Source organism: Euprymna scolopes, chromosome 7, assembly GCF_053919585.1.
Source record: "Euprymna scolopes isolate OS-2025 chromosome 7, ASM5391958v1, whole genome shotgun sequence".
NCBI classification, from domain to species: domain Eukaryota; kingdom Metazoa; phylum Mollusca; class Cephalopoda; order Sepiida; family Sepiolidae; genus Euprymna; species Euprymna scolopes.
The window spans coordinates 131967287-131991335 of record NC_136488.1 but is presented as its reverse complement, the minus strand read 5'-3'; the positions used below and the strand labels follow the sequence as shown (position 1 = coordinate 131991335).

At 32.3% G+C, this 24049-nt stretch overlaps 1 protein-coding gene across 4 annotated transcripts in view; it reads left to right on the top strand.

Annotated features, from left to right (window-relative positions):
* Positions 1–23801, top strand: part of LOC145279943 (oxysterol-binding protein-related protein 1-like) — a 493074-nt gene extending 469273 nt beyond the window's left edge. For 2 of the 4 annotated variants that reach the window (XM_080131540.1, XM_080131539.1), the window contains exons 25-28: positions 1775–1895; positions 9324–9398; positions 19646–19736; positions 23650–23801. In XM_080131540.1, coding sequence (XP_079987666.1) covers positions 1775–1895; positions 9324–9398; positions 19646–19736; positions 23650–23752 — 390 coding nt within the window. In that variant the 3' untranslated portion in view covers positions 23753–23801. The remainder of the gene's footprint in view (positions 1–1774; positions 1896–9323; positions 9399–19645; positions 19737–23649) is intronic. The other 2 variants (XM_080131542.1, XM_080131541.1) reach the window with 1 other exon arrangement.
* The last annotated feature ends 248 nt before the right edge of the window (positions 23802–24049 follow it).

Here is a 24049-nt window from a genome sequence, read left to right as displayed (position 1 = left end):
TTTTCGATTTATCTTGTTTCCTGTCTCCTTCTTGCCTTTCTCTCACATGACAGTTCTCGCTAAAACTGAAAATGATTTGTGATGGAAATAGATGTTAGAAGACTTTTGGATACTTTATGCAGACTAGGGACAGAGCTATTGTGTATTTTGGCAAGTTACACAAACTGACGGAAGGTGCCAAACAAAAACTTTTTTGTTCATGCTAAAATGCTATTCCATTTTGATGCTGAATGACAACTTTATTTGTTTTTTTATTTTACCGAAAACGATGGCCAATGTTTAAAACATTAGCAAACTGTTAAAAATTAAGAAAAAAAAATTAAAAACCACCATCATACAGTAACTATCACTTCCCTTTAGTCCTCACATTCCAGGAACAATGTTTCTGACAACGAGCAAAGAATTGCTATTTTCTGGGTCCGAATCTATTCCATCTAACACTTACCATTGGCAAGTTTTTGACATTGAAGTACTATTTTTTTTTTTTAGCTCCTTACATCAAATGGCTTCATACCTTGTCTGGGGCGATTTCCATTAAAAAAAAAAAAAAATTCAATGAAAAAAAGTATTTGTCCAGTTTACAGACCAAAATAATGAAATACTGATATTAAGAAAGCCGTTTTTAACATGGGGAGAAGAAAAAAACTGGAAACTATAGCACTAATCCACGGTATGTTTAACCGGCTTCCTCCAAAGGAAGAAGTTCCATGAGAGTATGTAATTCACAAGCAGTCCCCAATCGCATGTACATCCTCCATTAGGGGAGACGATGACGTTAGGTTATTGCAACTCTTCCTTCGGGGCAAGATCAAAGTGTAGTATCTATTCTTCAGATGCTGCACTTCAATTTCTTGTTCTCCCTCAGTGGAGGAGAAATCTTTCACGACTGAGACCATTTTTATTCCTTTTTCTCCACGTAAAAAAACGACCCTGGTGTCTAACTCTTGTAGGTAGGTGCTGATGTTCTCCTACATACAGCGCCTAGCAATTGGTTACCCATTTGATACTAGCCAGGTTCTAAGTTGCTTAACTTTGATGATCTAATGAGAACCGGTGTGTCAGTGTGATTATGCCATGTGAGGAGGGGGGAGCTTTTTAATTATTGTATATTTTCACCCAACAATTTAATAAATAAAAGATACTGTTTATCAACTGTCGACTGTTGGGATTTCATCGGCTTGTGTAACCTGTTTGAAATATGCTGACAATAACGCAATCACTATTCTACATAAATACCAAATTTTGTTTCCTCAAAGATGACTTCCTGTCTCCTTCCTCTCCTCATCAAACTTTCACGGAAAAAACTAATCTAGCCAAAACCACTATCAATAATTCCCTCCAATCTTTATCTGTTCCTAAACCTAAACGTAGATTCCATGAACAAAGTTTCTTTCTTAGAGCTGCACATCTGTGGAACTCTCTTCCGTTTTCCTGCTTTCCAGCTGACTACAATTTGATTGTCTTCAAGTCCAATGTAAACAAAGTCTTGAACCGTCCTCCTAAGTAATCCAATTTACAAAATTTCCACTACTTATGTATACCTATTAATCCTTATTCTCGAGTGGCCTCCGGGCCTTGATAAGTGGGGACTCCTTTGTGAAAAAAAAAAAAAAAAAAGAAACGTTAATTAATCAGCTACCATTCCCAGCATGCATTGTGATTTATTTCTTATATTTAAAAAAAAAACAAAAAAAACGTTAATTAATCAGCTACCATTCCCAGCATGCAGTGTGATTTATTTCTTATATTTAAAAAAAAAAAATTTCTTTTGCAGTTTTTCAGCTTCACGCTGTTTGCTATGATGTTGAACCAACTCACAAATAATAAAGACAAATTACCACCGACAGATTCCCGTCTGCGTCCAGACATCCGCCTTTTGGAGGAAGGAGACATAGGTATGTGATGTCCAACTTTTCTCTTTGTTTTACGAATGAAACAAAATCATTCTTTTATCATCTGTTATTTTAAATGTTTTTTTTTCTTCTGCTTTTCGGATGGCTTTGCATGCTGGAAAACATTTTTGCTTTGTGATAAAGAAAAAAATTTTTTTTTTTTAATCATGCAGAGAAAATTGGGTGAAATTAATTGACTTCTCTTAAATATCTGTTCTTCAGTTTTTGGAGGAAAGAAAAACCTTTCATTTTATGTTTCTCCAATTTTTAGATGCCGATTCATATAATTTGTATTATTTGAATTCTTTGGACTACTGTTCTCATCTTGAGTCTCATTTTCATAACGTTTTGGTCAATGTAACCTCCAACCTTTTTCAGGTGTATCTCGTCAAACGTTTCTATCAAACTCACAAGGAACCATGGCGCCAGGGTTAAAGTATTTGGAAAAATCAATTGTGAAAGTGATGTTCTCCTGAAGGTTTGAGGTTCAATTCTCAGTGTGATTGACCGAAGAAAAACTACAATTGCGAATTGCTTAGGACCTTTATCCAGTCATGGCTGATGGAACGAGAGCATGCTATCTCCATAAAGTAAATAAAGGGTTCCGGTTGAAATTCTTCGGACTACTGTTCTCATCTTGAGTTTTTTTGGTTCTTTTAACTTGCGTTCACCCCTAACAAGGTATATCGCCACTGGGGGCCATGCCTTGGAAAGATTAAAAAGATGTTGGCTTACAGTACATTTAAACTTCTGCATATCAGCACAGTCAGGGAAGCAGGGAGCACGAAGGTAATTCCAAAGTCTAGCTGTTTGAGGGAAGAAACTATTAGAGTAGAAAGCTTTCTGGCATTTAGGGATCTCAACAGTGAAGGAGTGAGATTTTGATGCTAAGTGAATTTGTCCGAGATATGTGCATCGAGGGGGCACAAGTGCAACGAGTTCATCAGAACACATTCTATTAATATATTTGCAAAACAAGCACAGAGATACAACATTGCCGCGATGGGACAGAGGTTGGAGCTTATTTTATTATTTATTATTGGAGTGTTATTTTCATAATGTTTCAGCGGATATAACCTTCGGCCTTCTTCAAGTGAATCTTTCTGTTCAACTCAAGAATCTGCTTGGAATTTCGGATCGAACCCCTTCAGACATCCATTACTGAGTAGAAGTCCTAAGTAATTCACAATTGTATTTTTGAGTGTCATTTGCACTAACGATGAAATAGTCAACCTCAATAGAAGAGTAACTTAAAACTGAATTTTATCAAGTACTTTATTCACTATGTCACAGATTCATAAGATACTCCTGAAGAAGGTCGATGAGAATAGTAGTCCGAATAATCCCAATAATATGAAACCTTTGATTATCTGTATTATTTGGATTCTTCAGACTTACTGTTTTCATCTTAAGTGTTATTTTGATAATGTTTCGGTTGATGTAACTGCCAACCTTCTTCAGGTGTATCTTATTGAACTCAGGAATGTTTCTGTCTAACTCACAAGGAATCATAGCGCCATGATTAGAGTACTTGGAAAAATCAATTGTGAAAGTGATATTCTCTTGAAACTTGAAGGTTCAAGTCTCAGCGTGGATGACCGAAAAATACAATTGCGAATTACTCGGGACCACTTCCAATCATGGCTGACAGAACGAAAGCATGCTATGCTCGTAAAGTAAATAAAGAGTTCCGTTCAAAATTTTGTCCAAATTCCTGAGTTTGGCAAGACACATATGAAGAAGATCAGAGGTTACATCGACGGAAAGGTTGTGCAAATCACACTCAAGATGAGAACAGTAGTCCGAAGAATCCAAACAATATAAATAACGAATCCTCAGCTCAAAAATTCAGAAACTTTTGATTATTGATTTAAAAACAAAAAAAAACTCAAGACTTACTTTTTTGATTGGAGCAGTTTTGTTACAGTTATTCTCTGTTTTGTATTGTCTCCTCTTATTGATGTTTATTCAATTTTGTGTTCAATACTTTTTAATGTTTTCAGGGAGACATTTTGTACCAGATATATTTTTTTTTATTCATATTTATTTATTGCAGTCATGTTATTTCTCCTTCATAAATTATCCTTTAAAAGATTTGTTATACTCTTTTAATATAATCCTAAACCTAATGCTAACCCTAAATGGCAGCCACTTGGACTTAGGGTTAGTGGTAAAAATATATTAACCGTCCTAAAACCCTTAAGTGTCCTGGAAATAGATGATTGTTTTGTGGTCAATACAAAACTGATCCCCCACTCTTTTAAAAAATATTTTCTGACAAGTTTTTCAGAGTCTTAATATGATATTGCCTACAAAAATAAAGTAGAGACCCCTTTTTTTTTTTTTTTTTTTTTTCAGGAGAGAATGGGATTTAGCTATGGGTGCTTAATCTACAAATGTATTGACAAAAAACCCCATCTTTCTGTTTTTTTTTTTTTTTTTTTTTTTTTGCTAAGGTAAAGAATATAACAAAAGCAGAATAGTAATAGGCAATTCAAAAATCCAAATCAACCAAAAAGAAATTTCTGTTCGTCAACAAAGTTTAAAAAATACTAAAAGGGGGGAAAAAATATTATTTTTGAAGAAAATTACTTGTTTACTTTTTTTTTTTTAAAATGTTATTTTTTTTTTATTACATTTTCACCACATTGCCACTTTGTTGTAGGGGGCTACTATCAGGGACATTGGCATGTGGTATTGTGTAGGGAGTTGGGCAGCAAGATATTGGTTCACGTTACACTTGAACGTCTGCATGTCAGTACAGTTGGGGAGCAGGGACCCGGCAAGGAATTCCAAAGTTTAGCTGTCCTGGAGAAGAAACTACTGGAATAGAAGGCTCTCTTACATTTAGGGATCTCTACTGTGAAGGGGTGGGATTTAGCTGCTTGTCGGGTTTGTCGGGGGTATTTATGTCAAGGGGGCACAAGTGCTTGCAGTTCGTCGGACCATTCACCGTTAAAGTACTTGTAGATGCAGCATTTCGTCGATGGGACAGAGGCTGAAGCTTAGATGACAGTTCAGGACCTATCAGATTGGCGACTCTCTTTTGAACCTTGTCTAGGAGCGAGAGATGCACCAGGCCAAATATGACAACAATACTCCATACATGGGCGAATGGTGGCCTTATAGAGGTATAGGATACTTTCAGATATTAGTATCTTTCTAGCATGGTAGAGAGAACCTACCTTCTTTGCAGCGGTCCTGGCGATACTCTCGATGTAATTGTTCCAACTCATGTTTGCTGAGAGCGTTAGGACGAGGAGTTTAAAGGATGTACTTTCAGATAAAAAGTCATCGGCCATTGCTATTGGTGGTAGAGAAGGTTTCTTGTAATGATTGAAGGAAATGAGTTTTGTCTTGGCAGCATTGAATGTGATCATCCATTTATGTCCCCATTTCACTACAGATCGGAGGTCATCCTCTAATGCTTCTGCCATTCTTTAGATATGTGTTCATTTGTTTTCCTGTCGTGTTTGTTATAGAGTGTGGTGTCATCAGCATATATACCCATCTCACAGGCAATTTTGTCAGGGAGGTCATTTATGAATATTAGGAATAACAGAGGTCCCAGGATAGACCCCTGAGGCACTCTCGCATTTATATCGTATTGTTTAGATGTACAACCGTTGAGGACAACCTGGATTTTTCTCTTATCTAAGAAGGATTTAATTATGTCATGTATTCTTCCACTGATATCTTTTTAGTGGCGGCTTCAGTTCTTTACGTAAATTTGAACATAAAATGATCAATTTGATTTTTTTTTTTTTTTTTTAAATTTAAGAGCAAAATTGAAAATTGATATAACTAGATTTTTCCAAATTTTGAAACATTTCATGCTTTCAATTTTTTGAGATGAGAATTAGTAATTTATATTATTCAGACTATTATTTTCATCTTTAATGTCATTTTCATGTTTTAATTGATATAATCTCCAAACTTTTTCATGTAGATTTATTTAAAACTGTTAGATGAAAATATTTCATTGAGAAAATATAATTAAGAGAAAATAAATATGAAACGTTTTATATTTAAAAGGGAAGTTACTCTTTCTCTTTGATTATCTCCCTTGGCTCATATTTTTTTTTGTTTAGACCAGCCGATATTTTCTATCGGATGCTTTGTCAATGTTGTATACAGAAGTATTTTTATTCAATTCATTTTATTCATCCCACTTCACTCCAACTGGTAATGAAGATGATATTTCTCAAACTTTTGTTAGTTTCTTAAAATCATTTTATAAGAAGTCTTGCCAAAATTGTCATTTTTTCTTCCATTTTTTTTTTTTTTTTTTTTAGTTACAGTATTCACTAATGAAAAGCGGTTTGATTAGTTTATCTAAGTCTTGATATGCAATTTCAAACTGAACCCTTTACTTAATCAGTAGGAGTAGATTGTTCTTATTCTATCAGCTATGGCAGATTAGAAGTGTTATGCTATTCTTGTGTATTATTACTTGATTGAACCTTCAATCCATAGAAGACTCTCACTTACAACTGATTGTGAACAATTCTAGTATAAAAATTTAGGAGGTCAATATTTTTTTATTTTTTTTTCTTATGATCACAAAAAATGCAACTGCAGGGAGCATATTTTTTGTTAGGTGTTATGAGTTCATTAATATTTCTATGAAACTAGTATTGATTTTTATCAGAAATCTCTGCTACCCAAATGTATAGAAATTTGATCAAATCTGTTTATTGATTAGAATCTCGAATCCATGTATCTGCTGAGCCCCCTCCCCTTTTGTCTATTAAAAAAAGCAACGATCACAAAATGAAAGAGGTAAAACAAAAACGTTTCTAGTTTTAATTAAAGTGTTAAATTTAAAAACCTGGCAAAACTTTTTTTTTTTTTTTTTTTTTTGGATGAAAAGGAGAGTAGCAGATGTTATATCCCTGCTGGACACCATTATCAGGCATCTGTCTGAGGCAGCCATTCTCAACCTTTCGTCCATCATTGACCCCTCGGTTTTATGTATTTCTCCATTTTACCCCCCCCCCCCCACCACCTACTCCCATACAAAAAAGATTCATAGGCATTATAAAGTGACAAGAAAACGAGAAAGTCAAAACGAACCTTTTTGTATTGTTAAGGACTTTGGGTTTTGTATAAAAATAGTATTAAACATTCGTATCACTAAAAAATTAAGAAAATCAAATTTTTTCTAAATAGAAAATTATGAAGTTAATTTGTATTGTGTTTCTTAGACATGACATAATCTGAAAAAAAATTATTATTTTAAATTATCAGGTACATCAATTATTTAACCCAGAGTATATAATTTTTTTTTTTACCCCTGATTGAAAATCTCTAGTATGAGACATCATAACCAGTGAACTTACAGCTGCCTTTTATCCAGTCATTAACTTTCATAAGCATTTCATCCAAAACCATCACATAAGGCTGAAATAGACCACTGAGGCTTCAGGAATCTCAGAAATAAGCAAATAAGAAAAGGAAGAACTTGGGTCTGTGAGATTGGTTACACATGGCACCTGTAAACAAACGGATAATAAACTTTTTTGTTTTTTAATTCTGAGTTGTTTGGAAATATAGTTTCCCCAAGTTGACTCATTTTCCAGGGAGCTGGAATTTCTCTACATCAAAAATCAACCTTAGAAATGTACAAAATAATAAATTTTTAATTTAAAAAAATTAAAAATGACATACTTTTGGCCTCCTCCCTGGCACAGATTAGACTCTCGGTTGATTTTTAATTTAGATCATCCAAAATTAACCTACTCTGGATTGGAGGGAGGAAAATAAAACAAACTAAAATTGCCTCAGTTTAGAAGGATTTCTCTTTTACTGACCAAGGACAGGATAGATATTGACAAGACAATGCAGAATTCTGCAAAACATGAAAAAAAATTAAATGTTATTTTGTTTGTTTTTTGCTTATTTAAAACAAAAAAAAAAAAAGCTTTTAAGATTGTTTTAGTTTCATTCCGTTCTCGTGGGGAAGAAAAATAGAAGATTACTTGAGTGACTGTTTGGGTTGTGTAAACTTTCAACATCCTCAATTCTCGTTTTCAACGTATTTTTCCTTTTTGTTTGTGCATCTTAAATAATAATGTAATTTAAAATTACAAATCGAACAATAAGAAATGAGTTTGAATTTTTTGAGATGAGGATTGGTATATCAGACTATTATTTTCACCTTTAATGTCATTTTCATGTTTTAAAAACTATTGAATTAAATTAAAATGCTATGGAAAAATAATGTAATTATTAAAATGTTTGGAATGTTAACCTGTTGTTCTAAGGGAGGTAACTCTATTTTTACTTCGAATTACGAGAAAAAAAAATGATTTTTTTTTCAATTACTTCATTTAATGTTACAAAGTTTGATAACATTTTACTAATAATCATAGCTAGTGACGTCATTTAAAACTAAGTATTTGAACACTGGAAGCATACCAAACATGAAAAATAGAATTAAATCATCTTTTATTTTGGCAAATAAGTACATGATCTCTCTCTGCAATGTTTTATTTTTTTATTAAAAAGTTATCTAAATAATAATAAATAATAATTAAAAAAAACATTAAAAAAAAATATATATATATATATATTTAATATACCCTCCTCCTCTTTTTCTTAAAATAAATCTTTCCCTATATTCAAGTGTATAGCTGGCTGTGCTTTCTGGACACCCCTCCTCCTCTGAAAAGTCTATCAACATTTTTTTCCCTAATTTAAAGCGGCAGTAGGGCAGCCAGATATAGGCAGGTAGACATTTGTTTTATTGTAAATAATTTGCCTGTTAATGGTGAAATTATTTACTGCTTGCAAATCAATTTTGCCTGCCATTTCACAATAACGCCTCAAAGTTTACCTACCTATCTGGGAATTTTGCAGGGTTGGATTCGTTTCATTTTGTTACGTTTCATTCAAAATATTTAGTTTTTTTTGTTCAAAACGAAACTTTTTGTATCATTTCGTTTTGTTCATTTTGTTTTGTGCATGTATTTAATTACAACCAGGATGTGGTAAAAACATTTTGTAAAATTTTTGCTACGTAAATTTGGACCCCTTTTTGATCCTTCCATGTTACGTCCTTGTCTATATTAAAAATCAACCTTGTGACAAAAAACAAAAAAAAAAAAAAGAAAACAAGAGTTTTAATTAAAAAAAAAAAAAATTATCTCTTTGTTCACAGGTGCGTGAAAGGTCAACCTGAAGTCTCAAAGTAATTGATGTAGACCCGAATTTGTCCATTTCCTGTTTATTTCTGGGGTTCCTGAAATCTAATTAGCCCAAATACCCAAATGGCAGCGCAGTTAAGCATCTTTTGATCTTCCATAACTATATCTTTTCTTTATTTTTTTTGTCCCTTAAAGATCCCTGGAATTTCCCCTAACCCTAACCCTGCTGCAGCGCTCTGTGTTTTTTCTATGATTTTCTGCAGGGTGCTTCTATTTCTTGTAGATGAAGCTGCTCTTGAGAAGACTAGGTTAGAGGAGAAACAGCGGGGCCATCCCATACCTTCCTGCAAGGTTTCTGGTAAATCGATCCTCTGCTGTTTGTTTTCATTTTGATACTACACAAGTTTTTCACAGCACTTATTGTCCTGTGCAGTATTGTTGTCGTAACCGTAGATCAATCCTTGATATTAGAAAATCAAGCAAAAGTTTAAAGTTGCCAGTTAGACCCAAATGCAAAGAGAAAATTGTTTTTTTTTTCTTTTCTTTTTCATTAAGTTCATCGTTTAGTTTATTTTTGTTTTCGTTAAATTTTCTTGTATGAATTTTCTTGGGTTGTTTTCCTTTTTTTTTTCTTTTTTTCAGTTTTGGGTTAGTTTTTACCATGCCTCATATTGAAAGTAATGAAAATGATTTATAACTTTTTTATGCTTTTACGATAAGCCGCTGAGATGAACTTCTATAATTAGCGAAGTCGCACTTTGACAGAATACAATTTTTATGCATCTAAAAACGTTTTGGTTCTTATTTAATTTTCAATTTAATGAAAAAAAAAAAAACTACTGAAAATATAGAAAAAAAATCTTTATTATGTATGTATCTGTCACAGAATGAAGATGTCATATTCCAAAAATCACAAATTGATCTAGTAGTTGTATTTTTAACAAAGAAAATCAAATTTTATTAGTATCTGAAAAGTAACTGTCTCACCAACTATTAAAGAAAAAGGTACTTCTACAGAATTGGGACAATATTTTGTAGTCGATAAATGGAGTTTTCAGATAAAAAAAACAATGGTTTCAACTGATTTTTTTGTCAATTCTAATAAATTACAATAATACCTTCCACATTATGCAGTCAAAATTACCCGAATATTATTGAATTATTAAAAAAAAAAACCCAACTTTGATGGTATTAGCAGGTGAAAATTTTCTGCCATCTTGTTTTAAATCAAAACAGAAAACTACCTCTCTTTGGAACTCTCCTGTGTCTTACGATCATTTTCATCAAATTCTATTTTTTTATTTTCTTTGATAAATATTTTTCTACCTTATCGATTTTCATAATTTTTGGATATAGTCATCTTAAAAAATGCGAGGAATACATAGATACCATTGTTTTCATGTGAAATTCAGTATTACGATTTCCGAAATTTTGTCCCGATAGAGTCAAAGTGCCAAAAAAAAAAAAAAAAAAAAATCAATAATTAAAGGGAGATAACCCAATAATTCATAACTACTAGATTTATGTTATGATGTTGACAAATTTGCATTAATCACTTAATGATTTAAAAAAAAAAAAAAAAAAAAAAAAAAGATCAATTTACGTGTTTTTTAGTATATGACATTTCCATTTCGTAACGGGTATGTACATCATAAAGATTGTTTTGCTATTTTTTTTTTTTTTTAATGAATTTGAATTCTAAATAAGAGTCCATCTTTTTATTTAATAGATAACAGGGATCTTTAAGGAGTGCAGAGTCGCCCCTTAGTTTTAATTACTCCTAGGTTCACCCTAACCCAGAATGGTTATGTGTGTGTGTGTGGGGGGGGGGGAAAACTTCTACCCATGAAATCATTAATGAAATTCACAATCCTTTCTGCAATCCAACCATTTAGTATAAACTTCACCCTGTATCTGACTTGCTCATCAAGTTTCAGTTACCAAGGTCCAACAGTTTTTGTTTTATCGCGGTTCTATGATATGCTTCAAATGTGCACCTCATCTGCATTGCAGTATACCTATGAAGACCATTTTCAGTTTGGCAATTGATTTTTGATTGATATTTTGAGATAATCCTACAGCTAAAATAATTGAGAGTAGGAATATTATCGTCTACTGACTGTGAAGCACATTCAGGATCACGCATCTTACTAATAATACGATCACCAAAGTATCCCCCATATAATTGGATGGTGATAAAACAGACTCTTAGACATTCATGTCCAAAAATTTCAAATTACTCTCTGTTGAAATTACCTAACATTTCTTTTGTAAAAAAAATATATATGGTGGACATCGACAAGATTGACTCCCACCTTTAAATTACACAATTTAAACTTTTTTTTTTTTTAAATAACTTTTTTCCAGTTCATCTCATCGATTACAAACTTTTAGATTAAAAAAACAAATTTTGGGGAGAGAAAAAAAAAAAAAAAAAAAAAAAAAAATTTTTTTTTTTTTTTGTCTTATCGCTGAGGATCAGTTTTCTATTGTAATGTTCTAACTTTGTGACCATCATCGATAAAAAAAAAAAAAATAGCGACTCTATCACATGACTGGTGAATATTTCCATCTAAAAAAGGGGGTTACGAAGTGAACTTTCTTAACCCTTGTCTCTCTCTAGATTTACCTGTCTCTCTTTATTTTAACTCAAGACTTTTACCAGTTTTGGGGTATGCTGAAAACGAATATCACTGTAATATCCTGAAAAAAAAAAAAAACCCAAAAATATTCAATTTAAACAAAAAATTGAATACAAAGTTTATTTGTATAAAAACAAGTAAAAAACACTTTTTTTGGTTATAAGTAAAAACATCTGACAATTTAACGGGTCTAACTTTTGAAATTTCCAGAATTTAATGAAACAATTTTTAAACTTGATATAAATAATATTTATTTTAAATTAAATTGGTTTTAAGTATAACATTGTTTTAAATGATTATAATCACATTTTTACGATGCTAAAATAGGACATTAATAATGACATATTTGAGGAAGATTTGTTTTAAATTCACAACAAATAATTGTTACCAAAGGCAAGAAATTATTTTAAAAAAGAAAAGCTAGATGAGAGAGGGGGTTTAAGAAAGTTCACTTTTTGACCACGTTTTTGTAGACTATAATATTCGTCGGTCACGTAAGAGAGCTGTCATTTTTTTTTTTTTTTCTTAATGATGGTCACAAAGCGGCTGGTCAATTTATTAGACCATTATAGTTGAAAACTGATCCACGATAATAAGTCATAGAAAGTATATTTTTTCTAAAATATTTTTTTTTTAATCTGAAAGCCAAGATTGTAATCGATGAAATTAATTGGAAAAAAAGAAAAAGAAAATTGTGGAATTTAGAAGGGGGGAGGGGTGCAATCTTGTAGACGTCCCCCAACAGTTTTACTAAATATATACGACTAATTGCTGCTGCTGATTAAGGCAACTTTGACACAGGTGATCAACTGGGTCCGTCAGCGTAAAATATCATAAACCAATCTTGTAGTAAACAATAAAACGAATTTACTCAGAAGTTTTGAGAGGTTATTTTCAGCAAATATCTTTTTTAAGTCCATATCTGAAAAGATGTTTACTAGAAAACTCCTGATTTTTATTTAATATTCCCTCTTACATGGGTGATCTACAGAGTCCATTAGCGCAAAAAATGTTATTGGAATAAACAATGAAACGACTCGGTTGCGATTATATAAGCAAAAAAATTTTTAATCTTTGTAAAAAAAAAACAAACAAATAAACAAATTTATTTCTTTCTTATTGAAATAAAAACAAAACAAATTTAGTCAGTCACACTTTTCAGCCGAGAGTTTTTTGCAGAATTTTACAAGTGACCTTTGAATTTTGTAACACAATAACGATGTAATATTAGAAAATTTTTATGAAAAGTATCATTATCGACTATTGCTTGTTTTTTTTTGTTTGTTTGTTTTTTTTAAATTAAACTTGAAACCGCCGAAGTTGCTTCAACTAATTAAACCCTTAATGGCTGAGAATTTTCTTTTTCCAATACAGTGTGCCAAATAATTGTCAGTCTTTTAGGATTTAATTAGGCGTACATAAAATCATGTTTATTTTTAGTCATGCATAAGTAAAATCAAGGCACGACTAATCTAAAAAATAGACTTGTTTATTTTTTTTTACAAAAATTTTTTTAATAAAAAAAAAAAAAAATGGAACATAGAATTGGAAAAAAAATAATTGTTTCATTTTTTAAGGAGTTGATTATGTAATAAATACTTATGTATCAATTAACTATCTGCCATAAGAGAGAATGTTAAAAAAAAAAAAAAAACATTTTTTTGTAAATACTTTTTATATGAATCTAAAAATCTATTTGCCAAAAAATAACCTCGACTAAAACTTGTGAGTAAATTCATTTTATTGTTTATTTTAATAATACCACAACAGATTTTTACGATATGTTGCACTGATAAACCCAGTACTTTGTGTCGAAGTTGCTTTAAACAGCAAATCAGCAGCAGGAGCAAATAATCGTACATTATTTAGTCGTACAATTTTAGTAAATCTCTTTATGTACAACCAAAATCCAGCACGACTAAATTGTCCAATTCGGCTCCAGCTGATTCAAGCAACTTTACACGTTTCTATATGACAAGCAGCAGGAGCAGTCAGTTGTACATTGATCGAGCATAATTTTGGTCAAACATTTTTAGTAAAACCATATATATAAAAAATTTTTCACCTTTTCTAATATTACAAAAGTGATTTTGGTTTATATAGGAAAACAAAAACTAGAAAAAGACAAAGGAACAAACATACCCACAAAGTGTCCGTAAAGAAACAGCAGATAAAAAATAATTGGTACTCATGCAGAAAGTGATCCGTTCTGAAATAATGTTATTTTAAAAGCCATTCTTAACATGGGGAGGGGAGGGTGTTTTGTACCTATTCTGTACTTTAACCTTACAATTGAATAAAAAAGCATATCATAAAATCAATACGATTTAAAAAAATAGCGCGGATCACTCTCTGCATTAGCACCAAATAATTTTTAAAAAAAATGTTCATAATCAAATGATTAAAAAAAAATGTTCATTTTATTCGGATTCATTTTTCATTATTAACATTACTTCATCTGGTCGAGTTTTACAATTCTCTCAAAATTTTATTTAATATGAGACGTGAAAAAAATTACCTTGTAGTTCTTTTTCCACAGGCAAACGTTTTTTGAGTTTATTTGTTTGCATTCTGGTTTTCATGATTTACCTCCCTTGAGTTGCACTTGAAATCGTAGATTACCTCCCTTCTTGAAGCAATGCGTGTGCGTGTTAGTTTCTTTTATTCTTCATTTTTTTTTTTTTTTTTTTTTTTTTTTTTCAGATTATGTTGTGATCTTTTTACTTTATTTTTTTCACAAAATATTCTTCACTCAACAAAATTATTTTATTATTAAAAGATGCATGTCTTTTGTGTCTCTCGATCTGATAAAATCCGTGCATGATGTTTGGATGTAGATTTTTTCTTTTTTAAAATTCATTCTGTATGAAAAGCATTTTTGTGCAGTCACCATTGTCTTCGATAAACTCTTTATTTTTATTATTTTCTTTTTAACTTTATATTTTCCTCCGTTATGCATCTCACATAGATTTTCTCATTAAAAAAAAAAAAAAAAGCGGTGTTTTGGTGCTTGTTTAGATCCCTACCCCTAGCTGACATATTGATCAAATATGGCTGAAAAAAAAAAAAAAAAAAAAAAAAAAAAAACAGTTATTCATAAATAAAACTTACAACACCATTTTTAATGTAGGTCTATCCTCAAGTCTTGAAACTTATGGCACCATGTTGGTGTGAACTAATCTGTGATATTCTATATACACACAGACATACAAGATTATCTATACACACACAAGATTGCATACACATACATCCATACACACACAAGATTACACACACACATACATCCACACACAAGATTAGAGACACACACACACACACATACATCCAAACACAAGATTACACACACACACACACACACATACATACATACATAGTGATTGAAGTAACTGGGTAGACAAAACATGTTTGATTCAAATAAAACACATTGATATTTATGTAATACATCAAATTATGCAGACTATACAGTTGAGTATGTATGTGCCTGTGTGTGTGTGTGTATATATATATATATATATATATATATATATATATATATATATATATATACGCTTCATAATACTCATCTATTCTTTCAATGTGACCATACCATCAAAGTCTACTGTTCTGCACACATCCTCCTATACTGTCGAGAGTTAACTTTTCTTTGGGTTCAACGAATCTAAGCATTACACCTGTCGTATCATTCATATATTTCTCTCCATGCAACACATATCTTTAACTCTCACTGGCCAGGTTTTACTTCAATACATCATCATGCTGTGTATACATACCTGATAGACTCTTCTCTTAGTCGTCATGCTCTGCTGGTTTGTAATGGCAGAAGTTCTCTGAATTATTCCATCTACTCCTCTGATTCTTGTAATGGCACTAGCACCTGCTCCTCCTTGTGCTCCAGTGATATCACCAAGGTAACAAAGCCTTTGAACAAGATCAATAATTTTGCTGTCCAAATATACTTTCTCATCTATCTGTTACATCTTACACAGAAGCAGTTTACTCTCTGCTTATCTTCGCATTGTTTCCAGTGGACTTCTCCTTGCCACTGAACTCAAGCAGTGCCGATTTAGGAGAGGTGTGGTTGGAGATTGTGCAACTCCAGTGCAGCTGCCCCCACAGGGGGTATCCTTTGTCTTTCGAGACTAAACGAAGACATCGATATGAGAAGCAGTTTATCATTTAAAGGTACCATTAAGATTGAACGCACCTGCCGCCCCCCCCCCCCCAACTGGACAGAGGAAATTTCCTCTTTATAAAGCCATTCCAACACTACAACCACTAACCAACACTTTGGTCTTCATGATATTTAATTGCGGACCTTAAGTTAAAAACTTGGAGAAATGCTATGGAAAGTTAACATGTAGACCTTGTGTGTGTGTGTGTGTGTTTTTTTTTAGCTACTTACATCAAGTGACTTAGTGCCTTGTCTGGAGCGATTTACATTTAAAAAAAAAAACTATAACCTATATGATATAAATATTTTTCTCAAATTCCTTCCTCATGAATTGGACTAACAACCCACAGGTAGAATTCTCTAAAATATGGCTTGATCAACGTCCCTAATTTGTCATGGAAAGTCTAAGCAGGTTACCAACTGTAAGAAACAGTACCTGTGGTGGAAAGCCAAAAGATACAACAGCCAAAACGTGGGGGGGGGGGGAGAAAAAAAAAAGCAACCATTAAGATTGGACAACATTAAGAACCAAATATCGCTTTCACTTTTTTGACGGACCTGAAGAATCTTGCCCCCATTTCTATTATCTTTTTCAATTTTTCCAGCGAATTATTATCGAATAGACACTAATCTACCAAATTATTTAAAAAAAAAAAAAAAATGAAAAAGTCAATATTTGCACATTTAGTCTTTTTTTAAAGATTATTTAAAAAAAAAAAACGAAATCTTAAAAAATGCTAAACTACTTAAAAAAAAGGCTAAATTTGTTAAATTTGGCCTAAAAACATTGGGTGGTTCTAAAATGGGTGATCTATTTACAAGACCGTTGCATTAGAAACTGAACATCCCTTACAAATATGTAAATACTGACTTTTTCCATTTTTTTTCTTGGATAATCTGGTAGACAAGTGTCCATTCGATGAATAATTCACTGAAAAAATTGTTTAAAAAAATAAATAAATCAATAAAAAATAGAGAAGGGGGGGCAACATTCTTCAGGTCTTCCCACTTTTTTGTTCTTCTTTGCAAGCATTTCACTATTGTGTGGCTTGACTTACACAATTTTGTTTGAATTCAATTTTTTGTTTGAAATCCTAGGAAGAATATATGCCACAAAGTTTGCGCTAAATCCAAGGTTCACTTTTACATTGACACCATTTTTTTTTTTTTCTTTAAATGTGGAAAGTGTTGGAGATTTTTTTTTATTGATATTGTTTGTCCCTGAAAAGCCTATGAATTAACTATAATTGAATACAGAACCATTGTACAATGAGAAAAGTTCAATTAATGAATTAATAATTAAATTAAAAACTCCTTTAAACTCCCTGATGTTAAAACCTCATCTAAATATTATCTCCAAACCAATTGCAGATTTTAAACTCTGCTACCCTCATCTTCATTCTTTTCCGTTTCACATCATTTCAAATGTTGTTCTCTGTATTTTATTGTCATAACATTTTATTCTGACATGTAACCATAATTCTACTCTTTAACTTCTAATGAAATTTTCCACTTTCTCCTTGCTCTAGCTCAATGTAGAAAATTACATTTTTTCCATTATTTTTTACATATCCACATCCAAGATCAAGACATAAATAAAATGTTACCTTAAAGTATTACTAAAACGGTTTGTTTATTTAACACAGGGATTCCCTACTAGGATCCACAGAAACCTTCAAATGTTTTTTGTTTGTTTATTAGGAGAGTTTGGAGTGTTTATTGAAATTTTCAATTTTACTGCATTACCTGGAGTAAAAGTGCAGTATAACTTCTTTCTCTTTCCCAATTTTAATTTTATATATTATACATCCGGATTTTTTACATTTCTCAATTTTTGAGATGAGGATTGGTTATTCACACTATTTAGATTCATCAAACTACTGTTCTTACCTTGTGTGTCATTTTTCACAACGTTTCGATCAATATAACCTCTGACCTTCTTCTGGTGTATCTTGTTGAACTCTGGAATATTTCTGCCAAACTCGGGAATTTGGACAGAATTTAAAATGGAACCCTTAATTTACTTCATGGAGGTAGCATGCTCTTGTTCTGTCAGCCATGACTGGATAGAGGTCCTACGTAATTCGCAATTTTATTTTTTGGTCGCCTGCATGGAGAATTGAACCTTCAACCTTATATCACTTTTGCAATTGATTTGCTACCCTCATGAAGTAAAAGGGTCCCGTTCGAATTCCAAAGTTCAAAAGAAACATTCCCAAGTTTGACAAGATACACCTGAAGAAGGTCAAAGGTTACATTAACTAAAACGTTGTGAAAATGACAATCAAGATAATAACAGTAGTTTGATGAATCCAAATGATACGAATCAGTTTATGCTGATTTAAAAAAAAAAAAAAAATCAGCTTTGTGAATATTTTTTGTGTGTTTATCAAGTTTTATCTTTATATAATAGATTATATTTACTTATAATTGTAAAAGATGCATAATTTTATTTACAAAACATTTGTTAAAAGAAAATGGTACAATTTTTTTATGCTACAGGAATTTCTTTAAATAGAAATTCAAGTGAGATCTACAACCGAGCATACAACATTTAAAAAAAAAAAAAAATTTCAAGTATGAAGGCTGATAGTAATGTAGAAAGAAAGTATGAACAAAAATTTCGGTTGTAATACAATCCAATATTTAAATATATTTAAAAAAATATTCTGTGAAACATTAAATTTAGCAACACGTTTATTTACAAAACTTCTTTTAATTTTAAACTGAGCTTGGTGCCCGGCGTTGCCCGGGTGTTTGTAGTAGTGTTGAGCAAAATAAAAAAAAAAAGTTGTAGTAGGAAGGCAGGCTCCAAATGGATGTGTGTGTGTAAGGGTGTTGGCTGAGCAAAAAAAAAAAAAAATAGGAGTATTAAGCAGGCTTGGACCCGTAATGCAGCAGAGGAAAAGGAGATACAAAAAAAACGTCTTATCGATGTGCCTACTGCAGTTGTGACATCACAGGCAGTCGAAATAACGCTTTTTATGCAACGTCATGGATGCGAGGGTTGAATGACTTGCAAAAAATATCAGCAAAAAAAAAAAAAAACTGACCATCCTTGTAGAAAACTGTCAGTTGAGGGTGAAGGAATTAATGTTTTGGGCCAATTTTCCGATATTTGTCATCTGAAGGGTCGAGCTTCAAAATGATACCGATCTCGTGAAAATCTGTCATCTCTGCTGAAAGTTTTAGGCTGACATACAAACATACATATGTACATTCAAACAGACAGGTGAGATTTATACAGGGTGACTCCAAAAAAAAAAAAAAAAAGGAGCTAAATGGAGGCCATCTAGAACATATGCTGTAGAACGGAGAAAAAAGGTCAAAGACCCTAGTGTTTTGATGTGATGTTTTGAATATAATAAACTAGTTATGGCCAAAGTTTGATTTCATTCAGGTAAAACACTAAGAAACGGGGCCCTAATTAGTGTTGGGGCCCGTTATTTTAGGTCACCCTGTAATATAGATTAAAAGTCTATGTATTGCTTGTAAATAGTTTTTCAGATTGTTAGTGAAACGTTTTGTAAATTGAACCTTTTTTTTGTTTGTTTCAAATTAAAGTTTAAAAAAAAAATCTGTTTTGAAGCAAAATGTGTCCTTTTGGTTGATGCTTACTCCAGGGTGCCTCAAATCTATTTGATCCACTTTTTTTTCTTGTGTCTTTGTTGTATCCAAGTGTCACTCTCTAAACTGTCAATAAGGAGTTTAGAATGGTTATTGCCTTAAGTGTGTCAGTTGTCTTTGTGTACAATGATGCATACTGAGTTGGTGTTTCTTGTTTTTCCATAGACACTGCTGCCTTGGAGAAAAACCGGTTGGAGGAGAAACAAAGATCAGCTCGGAGGGACCGGAAGAAGAAGAAAGAGGAATGGACTCCGGTGTAAGTTTTCTGCATCTATGGCTTTTTTTGTTTTGTGTGTGCATTGTGAATGGATTGAACATGTTCATAAAGCACGGGCCAGGAAACGTAAAACAAATCATATGCTGTTGTTCCCTTACTCTCTTAAAACTTTTTAGCTAATGGAAATAAAATATATTAAAACTGTTTTCAATTTTGAAATTTCATTTTGAAACTTTGTTTTTACTAAGAAATTCTACTTGTGATATTTTAGTTTTGTTAGCCTAAAAAGATACATATGAATTGTTATTATTTATTTAGGCAGTATTTTTTCATTTAAGCAAATGTTAAAAATGACGGAAACTTTTTGCTTGATTATGCTCTTTTTAGTTTTCGATTTTTTTCTTATCTTTTTTTCTTTTTTGTGTTAAAATCAAAACAAAAAAATTAAAATCAGCTTGATATGTATCACATAGGTTTTTGATTTTTTTTTTGTCAACTAATCATCAGGTGGAAGGCAAATGAATAACTAATTTGAAGAAAAGAGAATGTCAAAATGTAGCTGTGAAACAGATGTTTCAAGTCGGTCAGATGCCAGGAAAGACACTAACAATTTAAATTCCATAATGCCAGAATTTGCGTCACAGGATAAAACTGTATTATGTTAAGCATTTTAAAATGTTGTCACTGGTTTCATATGTAACGTTATTAATTGTAGGTGGTTGAGGTTTGATATAGACAGCTTTGAGTATTTTTAATTTATATAATATATATTAGTAGACCGCCCAGCATTGCTTGGTTGTAAAATACGCTTAAATACGATATGTTGATTAATGCAGATTTCGTATTTATTATATTGGACCCAATATATAGTAATTATTTAAAAATTTAAAAAAAAAAAAAAAAAAAAAAAATGACTTGTGCGCTACCACTGAGAATCGAAACCAAAACCTTTAGCTTATGATTTACTTTTTCCTTTGATGTTAATGCCTGAGCTATGAAGAAATGTTTGCTGCAAGGCTAAAAATCAAAACATGAGCAAATAGCTATTACGTTACGCATGCATATTTGTAATGCTGTCGTTCGACCATCACCTAGCCAATTCCATTTTTTTCTTTATTTCTACACTTTTGCACTGATTTTCCCCGGCTAAAACTCAAATATTAAGTTTTGCATTGATTCGAATATCCTATATTTGAAGTTTCATGACAGAGGAGTTTGGTAGGCAAATTTTTTAAACAAATATATATATATACGCATACATCAATATATACAGAAACAGATTTGTGTTTACTATAACATTTTTATGCAAATATTACGCAAGTATAAATCATGTAGAATATCAGCATGAATATAATTGCACGTAATAGTTAACTAAAGATGATCATCCCATAAGAAAACTGAAAAAAACTAATAGAGAATTAATTAAAATAAATGTTTAAAAGAATATGCAAATTAGCTTGATCTTTTGCAGATGAATGCAATTCCATGACCCATATATAACAAAGTTGTATTTTCTTTATTTAAAATATTTATTTTAAAATAGAAAAAAGGGTTTTTAATATGAATATCAATACACAAAAAAAAAAAACCCTCCCAAATTTATAGGAGTATAGATATATGCATATATATATAGTTTTGGAAACGCTTTTAACCTTGAAAACTATAAAAAAAAATTTATTATTTAATTTTTAGTCCTTCGTTGAAAAATTATTTTGTTAGTAAGTCATTTAATCTTCTGCAATCGCTGAATCAACTTGCTTTCTTGAATTTGCAATAAGGAATCAACAGTTATTTACCATGAAACAATATTTCGGGGATTGAAAAACGAAACAGTATATTTAGATTATGGCTCCTCAGCAGTGTTGATAAAGCCCTGTTTCTTTAGTAAACTGAGCTTTTTAGTTTACAGATTTGAACTTCATATCTTTTAAATTCATTTTAAGAATAATTTTTACATATCAATGAACTTTAGATTTATAAGTTTAGATTTATTTTATATAAATAAAATTTAGTGTGCAAAGAAATGGATGGAAAAAAAAAAAAAAAACTCTGAAAGGATATGGTGACTGCTGGTTTGGTTTTATTAGACTGGGCTACTGTTCAGAAGAGATGGGGAAATATAGCTTTTACCAAAAGAATTGGGTTTGTTATTAAATAACTCCAAAAAAGTTTGATATGCCATAAAGCCATTAAACACATTTTTAGAGATATTTTTTTTTTTTTTTTTTAATTTCAGTAAAAATATTATTCACTTAGTGTTCCCTATTTACTTGCCTTTCCAAGAGGGCAGAGTTAAACACAAACTTTGATTTTAGTGTTGCCCCCCCCCCATTAATTTAATACTATTAAGACTAAACTTTTTTCCTTTAACAATTATAAGGAACGTTCTCAACCATTGATAGCCATGCTTAATAACACCCTATCGGAGAGCTTATCGTTCAAACTCCTTGTCTTAACATTCACAGGTAACATAAATAAAAAAAAATACATTAAGGATATTGCCCAGGCTGTTCCAAAGAAGTGGGCTGCTAAAAAAATTACCGAGAATATCCTGTATCTCTATAAAGCCATCATTCACCTATGCATATTAATAACTAGGAGAAACTTTTACAACCACAGATCGCTTTGGCTAATGATACATTATCTGAATGTACTTAATGGTGAATGCTTTGACGAACTGCAAGCACTTGTGCCCCCACGACGTAAACACTCCCGACAAACCCGACAGGCAGCCTTTTGGCCAAGATCAAAGTGTAGTATCTGTTCTTCAGATGCGGCACTTCCATTTCTCGTTCTCTTTCAGTGGAGGAGAAATCCTTCACGACTAAGACAATTTTTATTTTTTGTACCTTTTCTCCACGTTAAAAAAATGACCCTGGTGTCTAACTCTGCCCCGTGGGGAGGCATTGTAAATAGGTACATAGTAGAGATCCCTAGATGTAAAAGATCTTTCTACTTCAGTAGTTTCTTCCCCAGAACCGCTAGACTTTGGAATTCCATTCCAGGTCTCTGCTTCCCCGACTGTACTGACGTGCAGAAGTTCAAGTGTAACGTGAACCGACATCTTGCTGCCCAAATCCCTACATAGTACCCTAGTAGTTGTTGCCCCTGATAGTAGCCCCCCCCCTACACCAAAGTGGCAATGTGCCTTGTTTGGGGTGAAAATGTAATAAAAGAAATTTAAAAAAACCTCATTCTAACTCCTTAGGCAACATGAATTGGAACAAACACATTGAGGTAATTGCCAAGGCTGCTGCGAGGAAGGTGGGCTCTCTCTACCGTACTAGAAGATTACTCACACCTGAGAGAGTATCCTGTACCTTTACAAAAACCTTATTCGCCCATGCATAAAGTATTGTTACCACACCTGGGCTGTTGCATCTATCACTAGTTCTCACTCTTAGACAGGGCCTACTAGAGTCTCACATCTAATAGATTCTGCACTGTTGGCCAAGCTCCAACCGCTGTCCCATCACCACAATGTCACATCCTTGTGCCTATTTTATAAATACTTTAATGGAATGTGATCTGATGAACTCATTGTGCCTCCTTGACGTCCATACTCTCAATTAAATCCTCAAACAGTAGAATCCCAGCTTTTCATTGTAGAGGTTCCTAGATGCTGGATAGCTTTCTACGCTGTTAGTTTCTTCCCTAGACTTTGGAATTCCCTTCCTGCTTCCTTGGCTGTACTAACATGCAGAAGTTTAAATGGAATGTGAACAGACTCACATAGTCCTGTGTAGACATGATTTGAAATAGTATACATCCAAACGACAAAATTAAGATGATAAAATTTTTTTTTAAAAGATGGGGAGGAGGAGGTGGGGGGGCTGGATGTAGACAAAAATAAAAAGTATCCACTTGATTTGTTTAAATATGACGAATCAGACAACACAAAAAAAAAATTTTCTTGTTTTTGATCATTTTTTTTTTTTTTTCTCTATTCCAGATGGTTCCATTACGGTACGAATCCAACCACAGGCAAGGAAGACTGGATCTTCAACAAGGATTATTGGCAGAGAGATTGGTCAAGATGCCCTGACATTTTTTAAATTTTGTTCGCGATACACACACACTCCTGGAGTGGTGAGGGATGAAAGAGGAAGGAAAAAAAAAAAAAAAAAAACTGAACTAAAATAAATGAAATATGCAAATTAACCTCATTTACAAAAAAAGAAAAAAAAAAAAGTACAAATCCAAACCGGTTTTGGATTGTTAAAACAGACGACGACCTCTTCCTCACGCTCCCTCTCACAACTCTATCCCTGCCCCACACCCCCAACCCTAGTACTAGTCAGACTAAAATGTTGTTGTTGTACAAAGTGACAATTCGAAGGAGGGGGGGGAGG